This window comes from Pseudoliparis swirei, chromosome 20, assembly GCF_029220125.1.
Source record: "Pseudoliparis swirei isolate HS2019 ecotype Mariana Trench chromosome 20, NWPU_hadal_v1, whole genome shotgun sequence".
Lineage (NCBI taxonomy): Eukaryota > Metazoa > Chordata > Actinopteri > Perciformes > Liparidae > Pseudoliparis > Pseudoliparis swirei.
In genome coordinates this window covers 27,275,508-27,295,507 of record NC_079407.1, presented here as the reverse complement: position 1 = coordinate 27,295,507, position 20,000 = coordinate 27,275,508, and the positions used below count along the sequence as shown (strand labels likewise).

General features: G+C 41.7%; 3 protein-coding genes and 1 non-coding gene across 7 annotated transcripts in view; 3 read left to right on the top strand and 1 right to left on the bottom strand.

Annotated features, from left to right (window-relative positions):
• Positions 1-127: 127 nt before the first annotated feature.
• Positions 128-3,113, top strand: LOC130211095 (sarcolipin). Its single transcript, XM_056441718.1, has 2 exons — positions 128-361; positions 1,351-3,113. The coding sequence occupies exon 2, from the start codon at positions 1,446-1,448 to the stop codon at positions 1,539-1,541; it is 96 nt and encodes a 31-aa protein (XP_056297693.1). The 5' UTR covers positions 128-361; positions 1,351-1,445; the 3' UTR covers positions 1,542-3,113.
• Positions 3,094-11,312, bottom strand: kbtbd3 (kelch repeat and BTB (POZ) domain containing 3). The gene is made up of 9 exons (XM_056441700.1): positions 11,140-11,312; positions 8,789-8,954; positions 8,086-8,268; positions 7,438-7,611; positions 6,722-7,018; positions 5,691-5,933; positions 4,335-4,625; positions 4,078-4,227; positions 3,094-3,295 (listed from the first exon to the last, which is right to left on the bottom strand). The coding sequence occupies exons 1-9, from the start codon at positions 11,220-11,222 to the stop codon at positions 3,110-3,112; spliced, it is 1,773 nt and encodes a 590-aa protein (XP_056297675.1). The 5' UTR covers positions 11,223-11,312; the 3' UTR covers positions 3,094-3,109.
• A 2,311-nt stretch (positions 11,313-13,623) lies between these two features.
• fam168a (family with sequence similarity 168 member A) overlaps positions 13,624-20,000 on the top strand; it is a 37,754-nt gene continuing 31,377 nt past the window's right edge. Inside the window, exons 1-2 of one of the 4 annotated variants that reach the window (XM_056441709.1) lie at positions 13,624-13,817; positions 14,278-14,360. Coding sequence is in view for 1 of the 4 variants with exons in the window: in XM_056441711.1 (XP_056297686.1) it covers positions 13,774-13,817 (44 nt within the window). In the remaining 3 variants the exon portion in view is untranslated. Of the gene's footprint in view, positions 13,818-13,985; positions 14,361-20,000 lie in introns of those variants that run through there. The other 3 variants (XM_056441710.1, XM_056441711.1, XM_056441712.1) reach the window with 3 other exon arrangements.
• On the top strand, positions 18,579-18,713 carry LOC130211391 (small nucleolar RNA SNORA79). The gene has a single exon (XR_008835028.1). It is a non-coding gene; the product is annotated as a small nucleolar RNA SNORA79 (small nucleolar RNA).

Here is a 20,000-nt window from a genome sequence, read left to right as displayed (position 1 = left end):
CACCTGCCCTTTAAGAGGCGGTCATGATGCTGACGTGGCCCACGGTGAACATGAGTTCCTCACCTCTGGTATAGATGGAAAACAGCAGTGGGTGAATATGTGGAACACAAGACACTCTCTTGGTGTGTGACATCAGTCAGTGTGTATGTGACACATGGGCGGTGCACTGGGGGACTACTTTAGGGTCGGACCGCCTTCACCCGCAGAGAACCGGACAGAACCGGACAGAACCGGACAGCAGCAAGAACCTCAGCTGCTCAGAGAAGAGCCACGACGCAGAACACGAGTTATCAGAGAACTAAAGTCTCGTGGAACACTTAAGGACATCCTCCTCCTCCTCCTCCTCCTCCTCCTGCTCATGGTGAGGTAACAGCTGGTGTTGTGTGTGTGGTTGTCAGGTGTGATTTAAAAGTCCTTCTTGTTCTCTTGTCTACCTGAACTCTTCCTCCTCGTGTTTTGGTGCTTTTGGTAAAGAAAAGGAAAAAAAGTTGTTGAATTAAATCTGAAGTTTTACTTCAGATTTAATTAAACAACTTTTTTTCTTTCTTGTTTTTCCAAAAAAAACCAAGAAAGTTTGGTTTATATGTACGACCGGATCATTGAGCCTCCATCACTGAGATGAGAATGTTATGGAACCCTTCAGAGAACCTTTCAAACCAGGGTTCTCTAAAGAACCATGTCCTAAAAGGGTTATTCAAAGAACCTATAAAGGTGTCTCATAGAACCTTCAAAAAATGGTTCTTTAAGGCCCCATTTCTGGTTCCTCAAAGAACCTTTCAAACCAGGGTTCTTTAAAGAACCAAGTCCTTAAAGAGTTCTTCAAAGAACCTATAAAGGATCTCTCAAAGAACCTTCAACAAATGGTTATTTAAGGCACCATTTCTGGTTCTATGAAGAACCTTTCAAACCAGGGTTCTTTAAAGAACCATGTCCTTAAATGCTTCTTCAAAGAACCAATAAAGGTGTCTCACAGAACCTTCAAAAAATGGTTCTTTAAGGCACCATTTCTGGTTCTGCAAAGAACCTTTCAACCCAGGGTTCTTTAAAGAACAATTTCCTGAAAGAGTTCTTCAAATAATCTATAAAGGTGCCTCAAAAAAAAGTTTCTTCAGTAGGTGATGGTTCTTCGCAGAACCACAAAGAACCATTTATGAACCTTTATCTTTCTTGTATATATCTACATTCTTTGCCGCGTCTCAGTGTATTATATGTGTATATTATATGTGTGTTGCTCAGTGTATTATATGTGTATTATATGTGTGTTGCTCAGTGTATTATATGTGTGTTGCTCAGTGTATTATATGTGTATATTATATGTGTGTTGCTCATATCTCTCTCCACACCTCTCAGGTCCAGGACAGGCCTCCAGATCTCTATAAGAACACCAGGTATCTGCCTCCTTCGTCCTCGTCTCCTTGTTTCCTCGCCGTCTCCTTGGCGACGGCATGGACCGCTCGGTTCAGGAGCTTTGCCTCAACTTCATCATCGTCCTCATCACCGTGCTGCTGATGTGGCTGCTGGTGAAAACCTACCAGGACTGAACCACGAGAGGAGATGAGCGGGGGTGGCCAGAGGGCATGAAGAGGGGGATGAAGGGGGGGATGAAGGGGAGCTGGCATGACTTTGATGCAGACGCCGTGTTTACATCTTTACTCTGTGGCTCCAGAGCTCCGAAACCATGTGACTGCTAAGAGGAGCAGTCACGTACACGCAGAACAATAAAGGTTCTGAAATGGTTCTTTAAACGGCTTTGTGGTTCTACGAAGAACCATCACCGACCAGAGAACCATTTTGGAAATGGTGTCTTAAAGAACCCTGGTTTGAAAGGTTCTACATGGAACCAGAAATGGTGCCTTCAAGAACCATTTTTTTGAAGGTTCTTTGAGGCACCTTTATAGGTTCTTTGAAGAACTCTTTAAGGAAATGGTTCTTTAGAGAACCCTGGTTTGAAAGGTTCTCTGTGGAACCAGAAATGGTGCCTTAGAGAACCATGTTTTGAAGGTTCTTTGAGACACCTTTATGGGTTCTTTGAAGAAACCTTTAAGGAAATGGTTCTTTAAAGAACCTGGTTTGAAAGGTTCTACATGGAACCAGAAATAGTGCCTTAAAGAACCATGTTTTAAGGTTCTGTGCAGGTCTTTATCGGCTACAAAGAAAAATACAAACTCTGAAAAAATAACAGTGAGTCTCAAAAATGAAAACTGTATAAATAATTCATAAATAAGACAATTAAAAATAAAAACATCACGTGTATTTTTTAATCTGTTCCGTCTCGTAGAAGCACGATTAGTTCAAAGGGACTCGAACGTGATTGCGTAATTTTTAATAATTTGATCCATTCATGAATTAAATGAAGCCTCAAAGTGTACAAACAAAGTATTATTTATATATTCCAGGTACTTCTTCTTCAGGTGAATTCTCCTTTACATACAAAGCAGGCAAAACAATATTCAGTCACTAAAATATAAAGTGTAGAATATCCCTCTGACCTTTATATTTGATAAATGTACAGATACAGGTCGTTCTTCTTTAGGGTAATTCTCCTTTAAAGTTACTAAAATATAATGTCTACAACATCTGTTGGAGATGTTTATTTGATATTTAGTTATTTTATTGACAAATAGTATATATAGTTTAATCTTTCAGGTTGAGCTTATTGAGGTTAGACGTTTTCATTTATTAGAAGAGCTTTCTCTTGTGATAGTTTTTAGTTCAATTAGATTTGTTGTTGTTGTTGTTTATATATATTTAGTCTGTTGGCTAAATGGGTAACACTGTGAGCACCTGTGGTTATATGTAGGAGGAGGCAGGTACAGGACCAGCATGCACCTGGGTAGTCCTGTGGAGAGGCAGCGCTACGAGTTCCTTTGTTTGTTTGTTTGTTCAATTAAATAAATAAATAATCAGAAAAATGTAATCCTGAATGAACAATGCTTAAACCACGAACCCTTTGATGTATGTTTTTGATTTATTGGACAAATGGCCGCTTCAATATCCCTCTGACCAATCGGGTTCCTCCATGGGAGAAACCCGACGAAGGGCGCAGCAGAGGTCGCCTCACAGGTGCTCCACACACACACCGTCAAGGATTAAAGCCTCGAAATGAAACTCAACGCGTGTGTTTCCAGTCACATGACTTCATGGGTGTGTGTGTGTGTGTGTGTGCCGCGGTCGGCTCGGCCTCGCCCCACGGGTCTCTGTATCGGTTGAAGCTGATGAGCTGGCAGTGGAACTCGGTGAGCGCCCTGGGCATCGGGGTCACTTCCTCCCACTGGCTCGTCTCGCTGTGGTACACCTGCACAGGTAGTGAGACCACCGACACGTGAAGAAGAAGACGAGTACCTTGAGCTGCTGATCACGTCTTCAAGGCCTCTTGGAGACACGGCGGCATCAAGTGGCCTCCATCTTTAGCTTTCTTTCACTTTAAAGCCCTCTAACACACAGAACTCTACACGGCCAGACTCCTTCATTACTTACTTTATTATTTACTTACTAACTTATTTATTTACTTATTTACTTACTTACTTACTGATTTACTTATTTATTTATTTATTTACTTATTTATTTACTTACTTACTTATTTGCTTATTTACTTATTTATTTACTTTCTTACTTATTTATTTACTTACTTTCTTTTTTACTTACTTACTTACTTATTTACTTACTTACTTCTTTATTTACTTCCTTATTTACTTCTTTATTTACTTACTTATTTACTTACTTATTTACTTACTTATTTACTTACTTACTTATTTACTTATTTACTTACTTATTTATTTACTTACTTATTTATTTACTTTACTTACTTATTTACTTACTTACTTACTTACTTATTTACTTACTTTACTTATTTAATTACTTTACTTACTTATTTATTTACTTATTTAATTACTTATTTACTTACCACCATTACCTTACTCACTTACCACTTATTTACTTACTCATCACCTTCATTATCACTACTTATTTATTTATTTACTTATTTATTTATTTATTTACTAACTTACTTAATTACTTATTTACTTTACTTTCTTTCTTACTTATTTAATTACGTAATGAGTTCACAGCCCCTCTCACCTGGACCTCGTCGGTGATCTCATCAGGTGAGTAGTCCCCCCCCAGGATGTAGATCCTGTCTCTCAGGCCGACGGCTCCGGCGTTGAACCCGGCGCACTCGAAGGACCCCTCCCCCCTCCACACGCAGGTCTCCGGGCAGAAACTGTACACCTGAACGTGGAGGAGGAAAACGTCTTTAGAAATGAACAACACACGTCAAAAAGCCCTTTTGAAGGCCCTCGCTCCAATGGCCGCCGACTCCTTCGCCGCCGGCTCACCTTGTAGGTCGAGAGGTCACACAGGTGCAGCGTGTTGTTGACCGACACCGACTTGACCAGCGTGGCGTGGAAGAAGTGGCCGAACTCCGCCACCAGGCGGCTCCACTGGTCGCGCTGCGCGTCGTACCGGAAGAAGCAGTCCAGCGTGGGGTTGAAGGAGTCCGTCACCTCCACCCGGGAGCCCAGCGCGTAGACCACGCCCCCACAGGCCGCGGCCTCCGGGTAGAAGATGGCGGTGGGCAGCGGGCTGACGGAGAACCACGTCTGGATCAGAGGGTTGTAATACTCCACCTACACGCGGAACAACGCGGTTCTTTAAAAGGGTTTGTGGTTCTATGAAGAACCTTCTCTGACTGAAGAACTTCTCTTTTCGTTTGAGACACCCTTATAGGTTCTTTAAAGAACTCTTTAAGGACATGGTTCTCTAAAGAACCCTGATTTGAAAGGTTCTTTGTGGAACCATAAATGGTGCCTTAAAGGAACCATTTTTTAAAAGTTCTTTGAGATACATACAGGACTGTCTCAGAAAATTAGAATATTGTGATGAAGTTCTTTATTTTCTGTAATGCAATTCAAAAAACAAAAATGTCATGCATTCTGGATTCATTACAAATCAACTGAAATATTGCAAGCCTTTTATTCTTTTAATATTGCTGATTATGGCTTACAGCTTAAGAAAACTCAAATATCCTATCTCTAAATATTAGAATATCATGAAAAAGTATACTAGTAGGGTATTAAACAAATCACTTGAATTGTCTAATTAACTCGAAACACCTGCAAGGGTTTCCTGAGCCTTGACAAACACTCAGCTGTTATAAATCTTTTTTTTAACTTGGTCTGAGGAAATATTAAAATTTTATGTGATAGGATTTTAGAGTTTTCTTAAGCTGTAAGCCATAATCAGCAATATTAAAAGAATAAAAGGCTTGCAATATTTCAGTTGATTTGTAATGAATCCAGAATGCATGACATTTTTGTTTTTTTAATTGCATTACAGAAAATAAAGAACTTTATCACAATATTCTAATTTTCTGAGACAGTCCTGTATATAGGTTCTTTGAAGAACTCTCGAAGGAAATGGTTCTTTAGAGAACCCTGCATGAAAGGTTCTTTGTTGAACCAGAAATGGTGCCTTAAAGAACCATTTTTTAAAGGTTCTGTGAGACACCTTTATAGGTTCTTTGGAAAACTCTTTAAGTAAATGGTTCTTTATAGAACCCTGGTTTGAAAGGTACTCTGTGGAACCAGAAATGGTTCTTCTATGGCATCACTCTGAAGAACCATGGTCAGTTCCAGATGGAACCTTCATGGTTCTGAGATCTTAACCCTGGGTGTATATAACAGTGACGTTACCTCCAGCAGACTTGGACCCCCCTCTCTCGGCCCATTGGTCCGGCCCCCGATGACGTAGACCCGGTCCAGGCAGGTGACGGCGGTGTGCATGGTTCTGGGGTTCTGCATGGCGGGGGCACGCGTGCAGGTCCGGGTCACCGGGCAGAAGCACCAGACCTGGTCCGTGGCATCGTGGACCGGCTCTGCCACGTGGAGACGTAATGCCCGGCAACAGTTTCCCCGGCAACCGCCTGTCACAAACAGCTTGGGTCCAGTGGAAAAAGGCGATATGTTGGCAAATTTATTCAAGCTATAACTGAGAGAATTATCTTTTTTCAAAGCATGATGTATAACCCACCCGGGAAAAAAAATGTCCATTTGTTTATTTACTTTTATAATCATGGTCCTAATCTGTTCTCTAAAACAGTGATCCAAGAACCTCTCAAGGGGACCAAAGATACACTCAAGGGTAGAAATATATCTAAAGGAATAAGAGTATTTAAATGATTTTTTTATTTATGTATTTTTATCATTTTTTAATTGTATTTATTTTAAATAAAAAATGAATTGTTTTATTTATTTATTAAAAATGTAAAAGGAATTATATTTTTTTGTAAACATTTTAATTTTACATTTTTAATTTTTTTAAATTTCATAATTTTTTTATAATGTTGTATTATTTTTTTTATTATTATTATTATTATTTTTTAATTTAATTATTTAATTTGTAATTATTAATATTATTTTTATATGTCTTGTTTTAAATTAGAATATCCTGTCTTCATGTTTTTATAAACGAGTCGCCAACTTAATTTCGTTGTTTGTTTTTACAATGACAATAAACATCCTTACCTTAGAAATAGTTTTAATTTTTTCACTCTTTCCTTAATTGTTTTTATTTCTGAAATATTAATTACCGGAAGGTCTCTAACACTCTAATACACTTTCAAAGGAAACAACTTGTGGAAGAAGGCTCCCACCGAGGCTATGACTTGTAAAATAAGGGGTCAAACAAATGCAGCAGGACTTTGAGGTTCCATCCCAAAACGTACCTTCTCAGCAAAGCTAGTCAGGCAGGACCCCGGGGGGTCCGGCGGTGCCGGGCCCCCCCCCTCCTCTCCGGGCCCCGTCCCCAACTCCTTCCACCGGTCGCTCTCCAGGCAGTAGCAGAAGGCGTGGCGCGTCTCTCCGTCCTCCTCCGTCTTGCTGATGTAGATGTAGCTCCGCGTGGTGGCCGGCCTGGCGTCGCAGAGCAGGCCGCCGTCCTGCTGCTGCCGGCTCACAGCCAATGAGAGCAGAGCGAGGCACGACCTGCCGTCCTGGAGGAGAACCTCCGAGTCACGGAGAGTCTGAGAGAGACGGCGGGGGGAAGAAGACCATGAAGGTGCCATCTGGAACCGAAAATGGTTCTTCAGAGTGATGCCATAGAAGAACCATTTCTGGTTCCACGAAGAACCAGAAAAAAACAGGGTTCTCGAAAGAACCATTTCCTTAAAGAGTTCTTCAAAGAACCTATAAAGGTGTCTCATAGAACCTTAAAAACATGGTTCTTTAAGGCACCATTTCTGGTTCCACAAAGAACCTTTCAAACCAGGGTTCTTTAAAGAACCATTTCCTTAAATAGTTCTTCAAAGAACCTATAAAGGTGTTTCAAAGAACCTTTAAAAAATGGTTCCTTAAGGCACCATTTTTGGTTCCACAGAGAACCTTTCAAACCTTTCAAACCCGGTTATATATAACAAAGTGCTGAGTCAGCAGCTCATCACACCTTGAGTACAGGTGCAGGTACGTGGTGGAGTCTGGTGAGAGATAATAATCCCGGGAACAGTTTCTGTCTTTCGGGGAGATTATGGCGCGTCCATCTGAGGAGTGACATCACCACGACCTCCTCGTGGGGGATGCTCAGAGCGTCTGAGCTCAGACACGCCTCCAACACGCTCACCTGCAGGAAGCACATGACACACTGAAAACTGAGACCAGACTCAATGCACACACAGAACCATGAAGGTGCATCTGGAACCGGAAATGGTTCTTCAGAGTGATGCCATAGAAGAACTATTTCTGGTTCCCCAGAGAACCTTTTAACCCAGGGTTCTTTAAAGAGTCCTAAAAGGGTTATTCAAAGAACCTATAAAGGTGTCTCAAAGAACCTTCAAAAAATGGTTCTTTAAGACACCATTTCTGGTTCCACAGAGAACCTTTCACACCAGGGTTCTTTAAAGAACCATTTCCTTAAATAGCTCTTCAAAGAACCAATAAAGGTGCCTCAAAGAACTTTAAAAAAGTGTTCTTTAAGGCACCATTTCTGGTTCCACAAAGAACATTTCAAACCAAGGTTCTTTAAAGAACCATTTCCTTAAATAGCTCTTCAAAGAACCTATAAAGGTGTCTCAAAGAACCTTAAAAAATGGTTCACCTGCATATCCAGGAAGTCCCGGGTCTTGGAAAGGTCGGAGAAGTTCCGGACCATAAACTGGTTGGCGCTCTGGAGGAGCGAGGCCGAGCCGAAGGCCTCCGCCAGGGAGGACAGGGACAGACAGTTACCGACGTCCAGGGTTCCGATCAGGAAGTCGCTGCAGGCTCGGGACAAGACGGACACCTGGGGACACAAACAGGACAAACATCAAGCAATGGTGTCTTTCAATTGTTTAACTCTGTGTAAGAGTTGTTTTTGTTCTGTTGGACCTCCCACCACTAGGGGGCGTAAGGCCACTGTCAATTAAGAAAGAGGCCAATGTAATTTCTGGTGCACTAGGACCTAGGGGTTGCTAGATTGGCAGGAGCACACAGTGGGAGAACAGTTAACAATGTGATTGGATTTCATGCATTTTTGAGGAATAGAAAAATGGGTTTTGGACATGGAACGTATATTTTGGTTTGTGTTGGAAGTCGTACAACTTTATAAATAAATAACCTTAATATTGTTCTCCGGAATCAGTTTAGCTGCAATCATCGTGCGGTAAGAAATCTGATGTTGGGACAGGGCTAACTCTGACATGTCCAAATATAAATATATCTATATATGTGAATATGAGGAGACGATGGTTACGGCACACATCTAGCAAAACAATTGTATATGATTTAAAGAATGAACAAAGAAAGACTGGTTGTGTTTCTACCTGCAGGAAAGAGGCCAGCTGGAACAGCGTGTCCACGTTGCCGTCGGTGATGAGCGTCTCCCCAGAATAGGCAAAGTCCAGGAAAGACGCCACCGCCACGGGACACTGGTTACCCAGAGTCACCGAACCATCGCCACGCTCCTTCATGTCCACCTCGAACATCGCCCTGAACACACAGCAGGGACTTCAGTGACCGAGGAATAGGTGGAGGAAAGATAGAAAGATAGATAGATAGAGAGAGAGAGAGAGAGAGAGAGATGGATAGATGGATGATGTAGGTAGTGGAAAGATGGATAGATAGATAGATACCGCATCTATCTACCTATCTTTCCTCTACTTACCTCATCAATCTATTTAGGAAAGATAGATAGATGAGGTAGGCAATGGAAAAACAGATAGATAAATAAATGGATATAGATAGATGAATAGATAGATAGATAGATGGATGGATAGATGGATGGATAGATAGATAGATGGATAGATATATAGATAGATAGGTGGATGGATATATAGATAGAAAGATAGATAGATAGATAGATGGATGGATAAATAAATACATAGATGGATGGATGGATAGATAGATGGATGGATGGATGGATAGATGGATGGATAGATGGATAGATGGATAGATGGATGGATAGATGGATGGATATATAGATAGATGGATGGATGGATGGATAGATGGATAGATGGATAGATGGATGGATATATAGATAGATGGATGGATGGATGGATAGATGGATGGATGGATAGATGGATGGATAGATGGATGGATATATGGATGGATAGATGGATAGATGGATGGATGGATAGATGGATGGATAGATGGATGGATGGATAGATGGATGGATGGATAGATGGATGGATAGATGGATGGATAGATGGATAGATGGATAGATGGATGGATAGATGGATGGATATATAGATAGATGGATGGATGGATGGATAGATGGATGGATATATAGATAGATGGATGGATGGATGGATAGATGGATGGATAGATGGATGGATGGATAGATGGATAGATGGATGGATAGATGGATAGATGGATGGATAGATGGATGGATGGATGGATAGATGGATGGATAGATGGATAGATGGATGATGGATGGATGGATAGATGGATGGATAGATGGATAGATAGATGGATGGATATATGGATGGATAGATGGATAGATGGATGGATGGATAGATGGATGGATAGATGGATAGATGGATGGATAGTTATCAAGCTCCTCTTTTATGGAACCAGCTTCCAATTTCAGTCCGGGAGGCAGACACAGTCACCTCGTTTAAGAGTAGACTTAAGACCTTCCTCTTTGACAGAGCTTATAGTTAGGGCTGAATCAGGTTTGCCCTGGTCCAGCCCCTTGATATGCTGCTATAGGCTTATAGCTGCCGGGGGACGTTTTAGGATGCACTGAGTACCTATCTCCTCTTTTTTCTCTCCTTAAGGATGAATTTTCATCTCTCAATCACACGTTACTAACTCTGCTTTCTCCCCGGAAGTCCGACTTTACGTCTCATGGGGTCATCGGACCCTATGAGACGGCATAGATCCTATCTGCCTGATGGATCGTCTGGGTCGTGGAATTCCTGCTCATGACTACGCCACTGTCCTGTTGAGACTCCGCCCACTCCTCCTCCCCACCGCCATCTGCCTGATGGATCGTGGAGGTCTCCATCGTGGAATATGCCTACTATGAACTATTCATACACTCTGTCATATTCATTGAATGTATTTTAACTCTAAATCTGTCCTTCTGTACACATTACATCTATTGCATCTGTCCAGGAGAGGGATCCTCCTCTGTTGCTCTCCTCCAGGTTTCTTCCCTTTTTTTCCCCCTGAAGGGTTATTTGGGAGTTTTTCCTGGTCCGATGTGAGGTTTTGGGGCAGGGATGTCTATGTGTACAGATTGTAAAGCACTCCGAGACAAATTTGTAATTTGTGAAATTGGGCTATACAAATAAACTGAATTGAATTGAATAGATGGATGGATGGATAGATGGATGGATAGATGGATGGATAGATGGATAGATGGATGGATAGATGGATGGATATATAGATAGATGGATGGATGGATGGATAGATGGATGGATATATAGATAGATGGATGGATGGATGGATAGATGGATGGATAGATGGATGGATAGATGGATAGATGGATGGATAGATGGATAGATGGATGGATAGATGGATGGATGGATAGATGGATGGATAGATGGATAGATGGATGATGGATGGATGGATAGATGGATGGATAGATGGATAGATGGATGGATAGATGGATGGATGGATGGATGGATGGATAGATGGATAGATGGATGGATGGATAGATGGATGTTACCTGAAGAAGTCGCTGCATGCTGCGAGGACACAGCGGTGGCAGGGGAAGGAGTGCTCCTGGACCCTGATGGTGAAGTCCAGCATCACGCTCTGCTCCCTGAAGGCTCTGAGCGCGCCCAGCAGCTGCAGGCCGTGGGACTCGGGGGCCCACAGCAGAGTCCGGCCCTGCGGGGCCCCATTGCATTGTGGGGCACCGCCAGGTTCACCACTCCGGGGGTCGCCGCTGTAGTCCGTAGCACCGGCGCTACGGGATTCATCCATTCTCCCCAAATTATAGAATATCAAAAATACAAAAGCATTCCTGCAGAATACAGTGAGGCTGCAGAAGAAAAGGGTGCACAAGGGGACGGAGAGAAAGTTGAAGGAAAGGAATCGGGTGTCTCCTCGTTCAGTTGAGTCACATCCAAATGCAGATATTAAGTCACACAACAACATCTCAGCAAACACGTACAAGTGATATAAATACATGAGGAATACAGAACATGCTCGAGGCTACTCACGGTGTCAGCACCTCGGACAGCTCTCTCTCTCTCTCTCTCTCTCTCTCTCTCTCTCTCTCTCTTTCACGCCACTCTGACTTCCGGGTGCGTGACATCTCGCTCATCCTTCTCTGTTTCACCAGCTGTATTCGTCGGCAGCATCTTATAAGCTGAAAACGCGCCGTTTTTGTTCCTGATATTGAGATATTTATCTTTTTTTTATAAAAGCCCCCGAGTCGCGAGTTTCTGTCTGCGGCTCTTTGTTTGCGGCACAGGGATTACGCAACGACCGATGGGAGCTGTAGTTCTCCTCGATTTGTAGTTTTACAGACGAAGCATCAAAACTAAATCCAAAAGAGAACAATGGGATTTAAATACAATGAAGTCATGAATACATTTAAAACAGTCAAAATGCAAGAAATATAGTCCACGTTGTGATGCAGTTAAAGAAATAAAATGCAGTCGTGAGATGCATATGTCGATTGATATCCTTGAATCTTGTTCAACGAAAGGCAACAGCAAACAGAAAAGTCTTCAGTCTGGGTTTAAAGGAGCTGAGGGTCTCTGGGGTCTTTGGGGGTCTCTGGGGGGTCTCTGATGGTCTCAGCAGACCTGCAGCTTTCAGGAACCTTGTTCCAGATATTTGGACCAAAAGACCTTTTAATAACTGCAGTTTTTAGGACTTTTTTTGAAGGGATGTGTTTACAATTTGTAAAAAGATCAGTGTGAATATTTTTTAAAGAAGTGTGTTTGTAGAATATCCAAAGCAGCAGGAGGATGTTTTTTTTAGATGTTGGATAATATCTTCTCAGCTTCTTTAGTTGATTAAATGAAAAATGTTGAATTTGTGTTACTGGTATGTGAAACATCTCAAACTAACTGCAGCAATCGTTTACACAAGACTTGATAATTTAGGGGGCAACTTTACGTTCCAGCTCAAGAAACGTGGCTACGAAGTAAAGGTGAAATAAAAAACAGATTACTTAAATGAAAGCGTCTTTGTGTATTCAGAAAAGCGTATTTACCAGAAATGTTGCCTTACAGAACAATTTGTTTAAGGTTCTTTGAGACACCTTTTTAGGTTCTTTGAAGAGCTATTTAAGGAAATGGTTCTTTAAAGAACCCTGGCTTGAAAGGTTCTTCGTGGAACCAAAAATGGTGCGTATTTAGATCAAATAAGATGTTCAATCAAATGCATTCGAGCAAACACAGAATTACAATATGCGGTATATGCAAAAAAGAAAGAAAGAGAGGTTTCAGGACGTGTGTGTGTCATCAAGGTGCACTACAACGCATCACCGCTGGGTGGCGCTGCCTTGCTGTGTGGTTGTTGTTATGCAGAAGCAGAAGCCTCTTGATGGAATAAGTGAACGTGAACTTCCAGCCGTGCTGCAGTACCGTCTCACCGCCACTGGGCGAATAACAGACACTTACTATGCCTGGAAACGTGTCTTTCAAGATATACACACATATCATGCAGGCTTTTTGTAAACATACACGAATATATACATATTATTATAGCTTGTGTTACTCACATTATGCAACAACATACAGGTAATTCATCATCAACACGACACACACAGACTCAACTCATTTGACGTGAGCATGCACACACAGCAGAACAAAGAAGTTACAGTGTTAATCACACAATGCATTGTCAATTAGACCATTTCCATTCATGCATTTCATCTATATTACTATTCTGGCGCATCATAGTCGCACTAATCCTTAAAAATCAAATGCTTATTGATTGATTAAGAGTACTGCCGGTAAAATATGTAGGCTACAATACATATTAATATATGCATATGCAGTTATTATTTCCTGTTTTTCTTTGTTGCACTACTACATTCGATTGCATAGTCGTAGTAGTATTATCAACTAGCTCCGTTATATATATATATTATCGTTGGGTCGGACCACCCTTCCCTCTCCTCCCCTCCTCTCTCTCTCTCCTTACATCCCTGCATCCCTCCCTCCCTCGCTCCCTCCCGGCGATGCATCCCCATCCCCCACACGGTGGCCGTCTCTCCGGGTGAAAGCTGTCTTCTCTCTGCGCCACTGGTCCGACCGAATCAAAAAAAGAAAAGGCGCTGCTGTAGCAAAAAGCGAGTCCGCACCGAACCTGAGGCAGGCACACGGGAGCCGTCACCTACATGCACACCGGGGGAATCTTTTTTTATTTCTTCGATCCCAAGTGGTAAGTGGATGTTTTTATTACGGAGGGCAGGGAATGTCCGTGGTGTTTTTTTTTCTTTTTCGGTTGTGCACCCATTTCTTTTTTAATTGTCAGTTGGGGGGGGGGGGGGGGGGGGACCGACGTGCTAAACTAAGCTAAGCTATTTTACATCGCGGAGGGATACTGGTGTTAACGGTTGTCGCATCGGTGTTACCGGAGGGTTTATTTAACCGTTAGGTGTTTATTTTGACCGTTAATGTGTTGGAGCATTCGCGGTTAACGGTTGCTGTTGTCTTGGCTTTCCCGGTTCGACTCACTGAGCGAGTGTTTTTTTTCTTCTTCTTTTTCTTTCATTGTCGTTGGCTAATCTTTACTCGGCTAGGTGGCTAATTAGCCATTTGTGTAGCGCGTGCGGAGGGATGCGAGGATGCCACACGGGTCTATTTTTTCTGTGTTTTTTTAAATTTCTTTTTCTTTTTAGGAGAGCAGACAAGCGAAGCTAACTATACGAATAAAGTGTGAGCCGCCGCGTAGATGCCTCGGGAACACGACTGTACGGCAGAGGTAACGGCGGCTAATCTGGTGATAATTGGCAAGATGGCATCTCGGAGTTGTTATCTAGAAATCGGTGGATTTTTCAAAATGGTGTCTTCAGCTTGTTTGAGTGTGACCCTTTTTGTCCAGCCGTTTTTTTTAATGTGCCGTAAAAAAAAAGCCAATATACGGCCAATAAGTGACCGTATTCTTGATGGTTATTACTATATATAATAACGTTAATGCGGTAGTGAATACAAACGGCTGGGAGAGGTCTGTATCCTCTCGGTTGCAACCGCCGATATGAAACAATCTGTATCTTGGATAACTCATCTGTATTTTCAATGGAGTTTGTGCTGCTGTTTACAAAAAATAGATATATAGCGTCTTCCTGCATTATGTAAATATTTTCACACTGACTTTCACTTAGTCTGCACATGATTTGTTCTTTATAAACATGTGGTTCCTGTAGGATTACAGGCATACGACCATTTTTTTGGCATGAATTTAATCTGTATTTATTTATCTATTTGATGAGCGTTTTATTTAAATCAATTATTTTAAACGTCAGAATATTGCCACAATTATTTTTTCTTTAAAATAAAAAAAAGACATTTTTTAATTTCTTTTGTTTGACCAACTCTAGTTTACCGTATTGTTAAAAATAAGCACATTTATACAGAGAGGAGCAGCCGTAGACTTAGATGATCTCCGGTAGTTTTTGCTTGGTAAATAACTTAATTAATCGTGATCATAATTATTGATTCATTTATTTGTAATCAACTAATTATTCAGCGCTAGAAGAGATTTAACAGTCTTAACAGTCAACCGCTCAGTGACGACACAGAATACATAAACAGCCACACATATTTCGTCAGAGACAGGATCACACACGATGCTAGAGGCATCATTTCCATCTCCCTTATGACTAGTCTTATCAGTGCTATGAATCCTCCGTCATGATCATCTCTTTTTTGGCATTGGATAACCTGCTGTCGACATTAACTACTAATCCCGTTTAATTCAAGAAACCTTATCTGGAGAAAGATTTTTGAGATGCTACTGTTCCCTCACAGAGCAGCTCAAGTTCTGTGGTATTTTGTAGAGCTGGGAAGATTTATATTAGACATTCAGCGACGTCGTTTTGTTTAAACATTTTCACAAACCACATTAATTCATATTGAATCTACCCAGCAATAAATACAACAGTCTGTGCAGAACCTTTTTAAAGATTGGAATCAAGAAGCATCTTGCATAGTTGCATCCGCCCTGATGAAGGCATGTTAAATGCAGGTGCAGTGGTCATCCTTGAGAAATATATATATATATATATGGCATTTCCACCCATTTTTCCTTTAAAAAAGGAACTAAACTGTCTAAGGTGACCCCTGTCTGCCATGATGGAGGATCGGGGGACGTGTGGGTTTTGGCGTGCGTTCAGCATGTGAATGCTGAGCCGTACAACGCAGCTGTAAAGCTGTCAGACGGTAGAACGCTGGAGTCACTTCATGTTAGAGAGAGAGAGTCACTTAATGTTAGAGAGAGAGAGAGAGTCGCTGGTTCTAAAACGGGCCGTCGTTCTGGCTCCTCGGCCCCACGTGGTTTAACCACGTAAAATGTCAGAGAACGAGATGCTTAGAGACGGCAGGGCAGCTCCCATATTCACCCTCTTCTCTTGTCCATATTCACCCTCTTCTCTTGTCCATATTCACCCTCTTCTCTTGTCCATATTCACCCTCTTCTCTTGTCCACATTCACCCTCTTCTCTTGTCCATATTCACCCTCTTCTCTTGTCCATATTCACCCTCTTCTGTCTTTAAAGAGAATAGTAAATAAGAACAATCGGATCGTCTGGAAAGTCAGAGTTGCCATATTTTAATCTCATATTTAACCCTTGTGTTGCCTTAGGGTCATTTTGACCCGAATCAATATTACACCCTCCCCCCGCCTTAGGATTAATTTGACCCCATTCAATGTTTAATGTCGGTGTTCTTTCGGTAGTCAACAAACAAACATAAAGTACCTCACACTTAAACTTGGAAAACAATATTAATTCTAATAATTTTCTGGAGGTTTTAATTGCTGGCGTCAAATTGAACCCAAAGGGTAAAATATGTTAGTAAATATAAAGGTAACAGGAGGGTGAAACATTGAATCGGGTCAAAATGACCCAAAGGCGGGGGGAGGGTGTAATATTGATTCGGGTCAAAATGACCCTAAGGCAACACAAGGGTTAAAATGATGTGTATCATTTGAATTCATGACTTAAACTGGGGCTCTAGTTATGATGTTCATCTTTGTTAAATACAATATGGAAGACAAGTGAAAGCAGCAAATGCTTACATAAAAAAAAAAGACACGGATCATTAATTGTCATTTTTGCTTGAAAATCAATTCGACGATCAAAAATAGTTGGCAATTAATCACCTATTGATTGGATATTTGATTACAAGACTCTGCATTGCACTTCTAATTTCATGACTGGCTGATGGATTGTTGTGTGTGTGTGTGCGTGTGCGCATGTGTACAGTGGTGAGAAACGTCAACGGCAATACAGGACAAGGATAAAAGGTTGAACTGATCCCTGGAGACGGAGTGTCAATCATATGGGGGGGTGGGGGGGGGGGACGTGTGTCAATGTTTACTTTCATATTTTAATTTCAGGGGTCTTCAATGTTTTTTTAACTTGCTTTAATGTCCATGAAATGCACCTCTTATTGCCTGAAATGGTCGGTTTTAATGACGGCCTGTCTCTTTAAGGCCCCTCTCAAAAAAAAGCCCTGCCCGCTCTGATTGGTTCTCTAACACAGGGCCCTGCGCAGGCTCCGCCCTCTAATTCCATACACAGCTAAACGGCTTCAGCCGCGATTCTGCCGTCAACATCGCCACGACAACGGCTCCTAAAAGAAAAACCTTCATACGATCATTAATCGGGGATTAGGAAACGCTTCGTGAAAAGGGATTTTTCTATTTGGCGATATAAAATATACTAAATTGAGTAGTGCGTACCTCCTGAAGGCCCGTGGGCGTGGAAGCAGGGCCGGGTTTCTGCTTATGTTCCCTTGAGCAGCTTCCAGACGGACGTCTCTTCCTACATGTGTGACTTTGCGTCTCCTGCATGTAAACATGGCCGGCTTCTTGATGCATGAATAAATCATTTCAATGCGCAAAGAATATCTCCACAACGCGGGCGTCTGCTCCATCCGCCCGTCACCACGTCGTCTTGTTTCCTCAAAGCGGCATTTCAATAAAAATTTGGACATTTAATGACTAATTCCTCATCACCGCAAGAGGCACGCTGCACCGTCGCATGCTTTAAAACAATATATATTATTATAGCATTGAGGATGCGTGTATCAGGGTTCTTACGGTCATGGAAAACCTGGAAAAGTCATGGAATTTTAAAATGGTCGTTTCCAGGCCTGGAAAAAACTCAAATCGTAAAAGTTTTGGAAAAGTCGTGGAAATGTTGTTATATTCACATGTTCAATTTGAAATAATTAATATGTTTTTTTAAAGTAAGACGCTCAAAATACAAGCCGGTGTACGATCTCAAGACGCAACATTTTCTTCATTTTTCAAGATTTACCAAATTTCAGTTTGGTCATGGAAATTTGGATTAAAGTCCTGGAAATCCATCGGTCAAAATGTGTAAGAACCCTGATTTATACCACAGCGCATACAGGCGATACGAGTCAGCTTTTACTTAAATTAATGAATAATATATTAACTCGAACGGGCACTCGGTAGAGCGCATACCTTCGCATATCACAAGATTGGGCATTGAATTATGAACATTTTGGCATTAGTTGCATGCCAATTGGATACAAATTGACTATGAATCGCGCTATGGTAAAAAGATGATTTTGACCTTTCCATGACCTTGACATTGACCTTTGACCCGATCAATCCCAAAATCTAATCAAATGGTTCCCGGATAATAACCAATCACCCAACCAAATTTCATGCGATTCGGTTTAATACTTTTTGAGTTATGCGAGTAACACGCATACAAATAAATAAATACACGGCGATCAAAACATTACCTTCCGCATTTTCAATGCGAAGGTAATGAAGTAGCTTTAATAACTCGACATGGGTTGATTCCCTTCCAGCTAGTTTCGTGGAGAGGTAGAATTCCAAGGTGCAAAACGTAAAGATTCACACCATCGCCGCACGCTTTAGAAATAAATATATATCTCTATTCGCCACGTCTTCTTCCAGCGCTCTGAGAAGTTGCGTTCAGAGCGACGTCGGTTCCTTCTCCTGACGGAAGTGTGTCAGGAGGATTTTACGACGTCGCAGAGTAACGAGTCTGATTCACCCAGGGAGCGTCGGGCTGGCCGGACTACGAGCTTCCTGGTTTTGCGAGACTCAACACAAAAAAAACCAAAGTGACGAGAAAATGTGCTTCTGGAATGTTATCGTCTTCATCGTCTTCATCGTCTGTCCTCTTCCACTTTCCACTCTTTGTGGCACTGAAGCGTAGCATGATGCCTCTAGATATCTCTTTGCATACTCTCTTATATATTTTTATATACTCTTTTATATACTCTCTTATATACTCTCTTATATACTCTCTTATTAGAGATGCACCGATCAGGTTTTTGGTGCCGATCACTGAAATCAGTATCTGCCGATCACCGATATCACCGATCACTGAAATCAGTACCTGCCGATCCGATAATACCGATCACTGAAATCAGTATCTGCCGATCCGATAATACCGATCACGGTGTCGATTGAAGCATTCTATTTATTGTGTAGCATTATTGCCTAGGACTATGAGGAAATACACATATAAAGCACCTCAAACATGAACGAAATTACCGATTTCTTTAAACATTTAGGACTTTTACTTTGAAAAATGTCCTAATTGATTGATTGCTATTGTAGGGGATTTCAGATATGTATGGAACACATCTGCATCATTCATTTCCTGGAACTCTTGGGGAAATCCATTTACAGGACTTTTCTTAACATACAAAAGTCTGACTTATTTTTATGAACTCTTCCTTGGTCCAGTAAAAATGTTTTAATGTTAGCATAATGTAAGCTAAATCTCAGAAATGATCTCTAAAGATACAAAATCAGTTCATTGTTTACTTGTATATGTTAGTGTATGATTTGTCGACATCTTATTTTGAAAAACTGATGTTTTTTCACGTGGTTCTTTCCGCTAACTTTGCAAAACCGGATGTTGTCACATAAATCCTTCCGCTAACGTTATCAAACCCCTCTTTGCTCCCGATGGAATGTGTTTACCGTGAGCATCAGCCTGTAGGGGCAGACATGTGAGAGTCGGCTGAGTCGACCCAGAGATTCAACTCGGGGGACGGGGACGCCGCTCGGTGCGTGAGGATCCCCTCTGACCTCTCACTCTGCGGCCCTCGCCGGGCGCATCGTCTCCGCTGCGGTGCGCCTCTTTTCACACATTGCCTAACCCCCCCCCCCCCCCCCCCGCTCTCACACACAGGCCAGCCTTCTTCTTCGGTTTTCGTCTCCTTTCTTCTTCTTCTGGAGTTAATGTCGGTTAGCAAACCAGTCATTCAGGCATTACCGCTCACTATAGTGGGCTGAAGTGTAGAACAAGTTTGTCAGCAACAAAAATATTTAATAACAAAACAAAAAAAATCAGCTAATTTACTGGTCGCGCATGCGCGAGTTGAT

Bases quoted from the DNA above. Each gene is read 5' to 3' on its own strand.
- LOC130211095 (XM_056441718.1), top strand. From the start codon at position 1,446: ATGGACCGCTCGGTTCAGGAGCTTTGCCTCAACTTCATCATCGTCCTC.
- kbtbd3 (XM_056441700.1), bottom strand. From the start codon at position 11,222: ATGCTGGACTTCACCATCAGGGTCCAGGAGCACTCCTTCCCCTGCCAC. The intron at 4,626-5,690 runs GTAACGTCACTG...TTCCGCGTGTAG, and splicing joins GGGGTCCAAGTCTGCTGGAG to GTGGAGTATTACAACCCTCT. The intron at 3,296-4,077 runs GTGAGAGGGGCT...CTACCTGTGCAG, and splicing joins AGATCACCGACGAGGTCCAG to GTGTACCACAGCGAGACGAG.